Source organism: Pecten maximus, chromosome 13, assembly GCF_902652985.1.
Source record: "Pecten maximus chromosome 13, xPecMax1.1, whole genome shotgun sequence".
Lineage (NCBI taxonomy): Eukaryota > Metazoa > Mollusca > Bivalvia > Pectinida > Pectinidae > Pecten > Pecten maximus.
The window spans coordinates 30,109,090-30,118,483 of NC_047027.1; the positions used below are offsets into that span (position 1 = coordinate 30,109,090).

Genomic DNA, 9,394 nt, shown 5'->3' on the forward strand with positions numbered 1-9,394 from the left:
TATAGATACATCGATATACTCCAGGATCTAGTTTCAAATTACAACAACAGACCACATAGGTCACTGAGTGGATTGTCTCCCTCTAGCGTGAGCAAATCAAACCAAGACGAAGTACGATATCTGAAATATTTGGTGCGTAAAAAAGACGTAAAACGCATATCAAGCCAAAAGAACAAAAATCCGTATAAATTTAAGATAGGTGATAAAGTCAGAATCTCACACATCAAACGAACATTTCAGAGAGACTATCAACAAAAATGAACTATTTATCGTAGATCGGAGATACTTGAGACAAGGCATACCTGTTTATAAATTAAAATATTTTGCAAACGATGAGATATCTGGAACCTTTTATGAAAAAGAAATGCAAAAGGTGAATGCCGATGCCGAGACTAAATATCGTGTGGAAAAAGTATTGAGGAAAAGAAAAAGATCTGTTACGACAGAAGTGTACTTGAAATGGTTGGGTTGGCCATCAAAGTTCAATTCCTGGATTCCAGAACAAGACATGGTATAAATACAATGGAGTATTCAACGGTTTGCCACAGAAACATGGGAACGCGAATGGTACTGAGGTCTTCGGATAGTCCTAATTTATACCCGAATAACAATGCAGGGGATTTTCGAATACACCTTTCGAGACCATTGACATTAGATGGACACTGGACGATCGCTCTTATGGAATTAATATTTCATCGTGGAAAGAAGAAACCCTCGTTGTCTAAAGAATATATGATTTGTTCTAATCTTTGTGACGAAGCTATGGTAGGAGACGCGGAATTACCCCTACTGAGATCGGTTTACATTGAAAATGCGGGAAATATCATGTTCCCTTACCCGTACGAGGTCCCCGTTAGGCTCGGTCAGTTTCAAGACGTCCATGTCTATATAAAGGACACTAAAAACAAACCGATGTCATTTGATGAAGGAACTCTGTCGGTGACGCTGGTTTTGAAAAAACGTCATTTTTATCAATCATGATTGGATCTCCGTACGTGTCAGACCCCAAGGTTTGGGAACAGTTTTTTAAAGACTTAAAAGAAGGGAAGGTACACCAAGGTCAGTATAGAGGACGTCAAACGGGTGGTGGTTTCGCTGGTATGTACACTAACAAACCGTACATGATTCCTGCCATTTACCAATCAAACAGTGGTACTAAGTTCGGAAAACGGAGCACACCCATGGATACTGTGCTGGAAAGAGCCAAAGAAGATGTTAAAAAAGCCGCCAAACATAACATACCTCACGTACCTATAAATAAGACAATGTCCAAGAAGACCACCAGTCTGAAAAGGAAAGGCAAAGGAACAACATCATCTAGCAAAAAAGGAAAGAAGAACCGATAGACGCACTCTCCTGAATAATGTCTTTTCTCAGTGACAACGTTAACCATATTAGATTACCGGCCGCTCTGTCTATCTTTACCGTCCCACCCAATCAGGTAGCGATAGAAAAAGTCTACTTTTCGGAATGTCGCCCTATGTCTTCTTTCAATACTTCCGACGCACCTATAGAAATATACGTACCCGGATCCGGTGACAGGTATATTGACTTAAACAAGTCTAGGTTGTATGTCAAATGCCGGGTCAAAAAAGCCGACGACTCTGTTTTAGCCGAGAACGAGAAAACGGGTATCATCAATTTATTATTACAGAGTATGTGGTCACAGATCGATACTTATATGAATGGTAAATTGGTATCACTCAACACCAACAACTACCCTTGGAAGGCTTACCTGAAAAGTGGAACTGATGCCACAAAATCACAACTCACCTCCCAAATGTTTTACTTGGACGATTACGACATGGACGATGCCAAACCCATCGTATCTGGAACGAACGCGGGGTTAAAGAAGAGGTATAGTTACACCAAGGAAAGAAAGGTATTCGATATGGAAGGGCCTTTATACGAAGATATCTTCGGAATCGACAAGTATCGTCTTAATGGTGTCGACTTACAGTTAAAGCTATTTAAAAGTAAAGCTCCTTTTTTTCTGATGAGTGATGAAACGGATCCCAGTTACAAGTTGGAGATATTGGACGTGGCTTTTAAGGCATGTATGATCAAAGTGGACAGCGGTGTTTTGGTGAATCATGCCAAGTTATTAAAAGACACCACTGCCAAATACCCATTGGTCAGAACGGAGGTCAAGATGAATACTGTCGGATCTGGCGCCGGCTCCTTTATATGGCAGAACGTATGGGCTAATAACATGCCGACGAAAGCCGTATTCGCATTTGTCAAACAGGCTGCCGTGAATGGTGATTATACCAAAAACCCTTTCAATTTCGTCAATTTTGCACAAGAAGTGACCCTTTACGTCAACGGAGAAAGCATGCCTGCTCGCGCCATGAAAATGGATATAGGAGATAACAGGAATAACGTGACCCCCTTCTGCAGCTTATTTGATGTGGCCGGAAAATGGAACCAAAATGAAGGTCTGATGATCAACAGAGATACTTTTACTATGGGACATGCCATGTACGCCTTCGATCTCGCACCCTCCGACCTTGGAGGGGAGTATATAAACCTGGTGCATCAAGGCAACATCAGATTGGAAGTTAAATTCGAAACAAACACTGTAGAAAATTTGAATTGCGTGGCTTTCGCAACATTCCCTGCGCTCATCGAAATAACCGAATCCAGAGAGGTCAATTACGCAAGACTATGAACACGGAGGTATTAATAACTATGGTAAAAGGTACCTGTTTGAAAGACATTGTGAAGGGGATACATGCTATGAACACACTCCCTGTCCACGTACCGTACATCGTAAATACGGATCCGTCATCAAAACCGGGCCAGCACTGGGTTGCAATTTATTTCCGAGATGCTGAAAATGCAGAATTCTTTGACAGTTTCGGACATGCTCCAGATCATTACAACGAACAGTTCATAAACTTTATGCAACGTAACACTCATTCGTATATTTGGAATAATGTCACATTACAGCAGAACAATTCTCAAGTGTGCGGATATTATGTTCTCTATTATTTACTAATGAAATGTCATAATTTGTCTATGAAAGATATTGTACAGCACTTTACAAATGACAAGCGAGGCAATGATTCTAATGTTTTTGAATATGTATATCAATACTTTGAATAAAAATAAAATTGTATATGATGCATTGTTATTTTGTATTGACTATATTACCCCCAATATAAACATCCTGCACAACACGGCTCCACACGGCTCCACACGGCTCCACACTAGCTACACACTGGCTCCACACAGCTCCACACGGCTCCACACTGGCTCCACACGGCTCCACACTAGCGCCACACTGGCTCCACACAGCTCCACACTGGCTCCACACTGGCTCCACACGGCTCCACACGGCTCCACACTGGCTCCACACGGCTCCACACGGCTCCACACTGGCTCCACACGGCTCCACACGGCTCCACACGGCTCCACACGGGCTCCACACTACATCATTACCCTACATAAATGGTCGTTTAAAGTTACGTGTTCATTGTGAATTTTGCATCGGATGTAGAAACATGTCTCAGGATTGTACTTTGTGTGATATACAATTCGATAAAACATTCATCTATAACAGGCACATGGAATCGAAACATAGTCCCGACAAGAGATGTATGTGCTCGCTTTGCCCCATGTCGTTTTCGAGAGTAGACTCATTAACTCGTCACATAAAGTCAATACATCCAGAGAAACAAATCACAAATACTGCCGTATCCTCGTGGTGGGAGACAGAGAGTTTACTCCCCTTTACCTCTCCTACGACTATCCTCATCAGCGGTGCCACACAAAGTGGTAAGACGTATTTCACCAAACGACTGATAGACAATGCAAAGGGCATGTTTACAACGCCACCAGACAGGATCGTTTATGCCTATACTGAATATCAACCCATATTCGACGATATGAAAAACAATGGAGTCATCTTGCACCAAGGTTTACCAGACAAAGACCAGATCGAAGATTACTCTGATGGAGTGCGACACATGATAATCGTGTTGGACGACTTGATGCTCAAAATTACCCAGTCCGAAGAATGCGTTCAGTTATTCACTGTGACGTTACATCATCGAAACATTACGTGTGTTTACCTGACACAAAACCTCTATCCTCCAGGGAAATATGCACGATCTATATCTTTGAATTGCATGAACATCGTGTTATTCCGTAACTATCGAGATGCGAGACAGGTGTTGACCTTTGGTTCTCAGATACTTCCTGGTCAGTCCTCTTATTTCAAAGACGCATACGAGAAAGCGACCAGTAAACCTTACGGTTATCTTTTGATTGACCTCTGCCCTCATACGGATAAAAAATATCAGCTACGTACCAACATATTTCCCAACGAAGACTGTACTGTGTATGTCCCAAAGGTATAAAAGACCTTCGATAATTAGTGGAGGTCAGTCTTGTCAAGATGAGTGGACGTGTAACACAGCATTCGGGTTTCCTGAACTTTTTGTATATCGCTAACCCTAAGCAAAGAAAGGGGGTCGTACAATACATGACCGACTCACAACTTGATGTATTGGCCTTGATAGCTAAAAATATTTTAGAAAGCAATATTCCAGTCAGTGGTGCTTATATAAAGAAGCTGAAGCGATACAAATTAGTCATTAGGTCTCTTGCCAGTCGTCAAGTCAATCGGACTAGAAGGAAAACAGCTTTACTGAGACATATTGCTCTACTACCACTCCTCATAAAACCTGCCTTGCCTTTAATCAATAACGATGGCTAAAGAATTGATACTGATTCCCAAGTTCAAGTACGAATCTCTCATCAAGAACCCTACAGACGAAATCGGAGAAAAGAACGCTGTATACGAAACCGATGATAACAGTCAAAACACTGATACAGATGGAATGGAGTCTACCTTGGAATACATTGTCCCTAAAAACCGATTACGTAAAACCTGGGGGCTTTTGAATTTCCTAAAGCAACACCGAGGAAAAGAGTTAAACTGGAACATGAATGGTGAGCTGATTGTACGTGGAGATGTCATTACTGGATCTAACATTGTCGACCTGATCAAAGATGTAGTGTCCAGTCATTCGTCAAAGGAACTCATTGGACAGAAACAGTTTTACCAAGTGCTGAAAGACATACATACACCCGTTGGATTTATTGTAAAAAAATCTCAGACTGGATCCGGACATATGATCGTGTCAGGGAAACTGAAAAACGGACCACCCGGTTTAAAAGAGAAATTTAAATGGATTCCTTATTGAATAAATTTTGTCGATTTAATTATTGCATTCTTTGTCGTTTGTTGAACACTATCTTTGCACACTATATTATAAAACAGCGAATGCCAATTTCAAGCTCACACATTATTATTAATGAAACTAAAATCCGTAGGGTACAGTATCCATATCTGGTAATAGGACCGGCTTTGTATAGACTTTCTTATACTTCTTTCTCTCTTCTCTATTAAATAATTTTCTTTTACGTTTTTCACGGCATATTTTGGATGGATTGACGAGAGTAACAAAGTCTATTTTGTCGGGTGTCGTGGGGCAATTATTATCCCAATTTGGACCCCTTTCATGGTTTGACTGAGATGTAAATTAGCTTGAGGTAACTGAGCAGTATGAATGTATAGAATTTACTATGCCGACAGATAGTGATAGCGTTACGCCTCATTAACTTTGCGATAGAGATGGGCGTACATGAGGCCTGTTGTTAGGACAACGCATATTTACTTCATCACCGATGACTTAAGCGCATGTTACACCTAGCAATATACATAGGTAATTTGATTTTCTTTAACAAACTCTCTAAACATTGGGTTCATTAATTAAATATTGTTATTTTTCTTCACTTACTACAATACCGGATCGTCAAGTTAATACTGTTGTGTCGAAAAATCATTGAACACATTGAATTTGTAGATATAAACAGTTTAGTTATCAATTTTTTAGAAGAAAAATAAATAAGCGTATTATAATACTTGAATAGATAATAGGTTGTAAAATAAATATAGCTTGCCGACTAATGTTTTAATGTGGTAAGTGATATCTTTTTAGCTATGGTGGTGTGCCGCAAGACTCCTTTGTGTGACCTAGCCGCGGCAACCAATTATGTAAATCAAGTCCCTGACACGCGTACGGTAACGCATATTAAAAGTAACGTTTTAGATAGATGAACATAAAAGTAATATATTCTATAAATTTGATTATTATCAATTCATGATGTAAAATAATTTATTAGGAGTTTTAGATAGATGAACGTAAAAGTAATAGATTCTATAAATTTGATTATTATCAACACATGATGTAAAATAATTTATTAGGAATGTTTACAAATATCTTCCTTGAGTTGATAAAAGGGATCGTATGATTCAATCAATAAAATTATCTTTCTTCACCTTTCAAACCGACAACTTAATTAACATATTTTAACAGTTTATCTTGTACGCGAACATTTCAATCATGTCCGAGTGGTATTACAGGTGTTCACGTGGGAAATGACGTCATGGGATTAACGTATCCCAAGGTTGAGTGGTCACGCAGGTGTCACGTGAGGGGAAATGACGTATGTAGGTCACGCAGGTGTTGGGTTAAAGTAGGTCAAGTTGGGGTTAAAGAGCCCCGGTTGGGGTTAAAAGGACACCTAAACTACTTATATGTGTAAAGGTATAGAAATACGTAAAGTTAGAGAAATATATACATGACTAGAAATACAACAATGTACGTAAAGATAGAGAGATATAGATATAGAAATATAAAGAAAAAATGAAAGGCATTTTCGCAAGGGTTACCACAAATACATTCTGCGTTTTCTATCAGGTTAAAACGAAATAAGTCATATTTGAGAGAGTTGTTTTGATACCTTAACTTCGTGTGAATTATATTAATTTTCATATCACCAAAACCATAATAACTGGGAGGTTTTAATGTATTTATATCTGGTGTAATGTAGACGAAGAGTTGAAGGTAAAAAGGATGAATTTGTATTAGAAAACCTATAGTTAGGAATAACAAAATTATTTCTATTTCTCAATGCATAAGGGGTGTTTAGACCAACTGGTTGGGGCACTAGAATATTTTAAAGATCTGGAGTTAGATTATTGTTCATCTTATACAGTAATTGTAGTTTTAACTCCCCCCTCTCCCATTCTTCTCATGCCATTTTCCTATAATTACGAAAACAACTTAATCTAAAATGCACCATTGATCCATATATGCAGAGACATATATAGAGAGATTCGCAGCTCTCTATTTGCCCTTATATCAACGTGGTGGCCCCTGACCTTCCCACAATCCTTTGCGGTCGCTCGGTTCAGTCTTCACTAGACGCCATATTGGAGAAAACCAGACACATATTTATCGATAATTTCTATTTGAAATCATCACCAAGATCCAATTATGTGCTTTAATTTTATTAATATCAAAGTGCAGAAGTGTCATCATTATGAAATATATCACAATTTGCTGTCCAAGTGCTTGTATTTTGAGTATGAAAGTCAAGCACACCGCAGGAAAGATCGGCGGGAATCTCCAATTTTCGAAAAGTCCCTATGGGACGGATAAATGACAACAATATGCATGACAAACAAGACCACATTCCATAAGTATGATAGTTTTTGGTTAATGTGGTAACTTTTGTAGTGGCCTAAATAAAACGATGTGCTTTTTGCGTGCGTTTAAAAATGACGATGTTTTGGTCTGACGTAATGGCGGCTTGTCGAATAGGACCCAATGGATTTTCGAAAATACGGATTAATGACAACAATGTGCATGATCAATAAGACTATATCCCATAAGTTTGATAGTTTTTGGTTAATGTGGTAACTTTTGTAGTGGCCTAAATAAAACGATGTGCTTTTTGTGTGCGTTTAAAATTGACGATGTTTTGGTCTGACGTAATGGCTGCTTAATTACAAACTTGGACATGTCGAATAGGACCCAATGGATTTTCGAGAATACGGATAAATGACGTCAATGTGCATGGTCAATAAGATTATATCCCATAAGTATGATTGTTTTTGGTTAATGTGGTAACTTTTGTAGTGGCCAAAATAAAATGATGTGCTTTTTGTGTGTGTTTAAAATGACGATGTTTTGGTCTGACGTAATGGCTGCTTAATTACAAACTTGGACATGTCGAATAGGACCCAATGGATTTTCGAGAATACGGATAAATGACGTCAATGTGCATGGTCAATAAGATTATATCCCATAAGTATGATTGTTTTTGGTTAATGTGGTAACTTTTGTAGTGGCCAAAATAAAATGATGTACTTTTTGTGTGTGTTTAAAATGACGATGTTTTGGTCTGACGTAATGGCGCATTAACCAGAACATGTCGAATAAGTTCCAGTACATCGATACATACATGCGCAAAGCCCGATTTACCTGTGCTCGCGTGTGTTTGATAGGGGACAGGGCGCTCTCGATAAGGGATATGCTTGAGTGGTCACGATTAAAGGGAGCCACCACTTGTACGGGGAAATAGCGATGTTACTTATCTCTCTATATATGTCTCTGATATATGTTTTTTTTTTTTTTATCTAATCGACTAAGTATAATTGAATTCATTCCAAACATTTATAGGTCGTGTTTCTGATCCTTCCCGATCTGGTAACGGTACAAACGCGACGGTCGTATGCCGACGTTGGCACAATGGTAGAGTCCAACAGTCGCATCTCAAATTTTTTATAAAAGTTTTCTCCTTCATACTTACGTTTTTATCAAAAACAATGTCGGTTTAATAGCCGAGGAACGAAGAAATCATAAAAAGAAAATATATAAGCTTAATATGAATAAATTGGCGCAAAAGAAACATAACGAAAAATTGTACGGTTGATGGCGGTGAAGAGCACTTTTTTATTCAAACTGTTAGATTTTTCAAATATTAATGTAAATTGATGAAAAAAAATCATTGGGCTGTTGTTTAGAAAAAAAAAAATATGAATAGTCCTGGTACAGGGATAGGTTTGGGTCAGGGTGCGACGTACGAGAAGTCACGGGGACTGTGTGAAGGCCGCTTAAATCAATTTTCATCGTGGCGAAAAAAAAGCACGTTGACCTTATGTATTTTTCGTTTTTAATGCCATCAACTTTTGTTTAAAATATATATATTACTTTTCAGAGGTGAATATGGAAATCCATTTTTTCAACGCAGGAGCACATTAAATTCCGGAGTATATAGATCTAATACCGGTTCGTTCTTTACACCACAGAATCCAGATCCTATGCGCAGTGTCTTTAGGAAGTGCTATCAGGGTAGACACCGACTCTGTGTTGGGGAATGGAAATTATGATTTATTTCATCGTCTTTCTGGCAGCATCGCTACCTGGTAAGTTTTGTTTACCGTAGTGATACTTCTATTACATTTTTTTTTTAGTTTAGTATAGGTGAAGAAACTTGCATTCAAAGCGATAGGGTAGGGCCTACTGTTTATTAG

General features: G+C 38.7%; 1 protein-coding gene across 1 annotated transcript; it reads left to right on the plus strand.

Moving 5' to 3' along the window:
* The first annotated feature begins 1,363 nt into the window (after positions 1 to 1,363).
* Positions 1,364 to 2,671, plus strand: LOC117340647. Its single transcript, XM_033902410.1, has one exon. The coding sequence runs from the start codon at positions 1,364 to 1,366 to the stop codon at positions 2,669 to 2,671; it is 1,308 nt and encodes a 435-aa protein (XP_033758301.1).
* Positions 2,672 to 9,394: the final 6,723 nt, after the last annotated feature.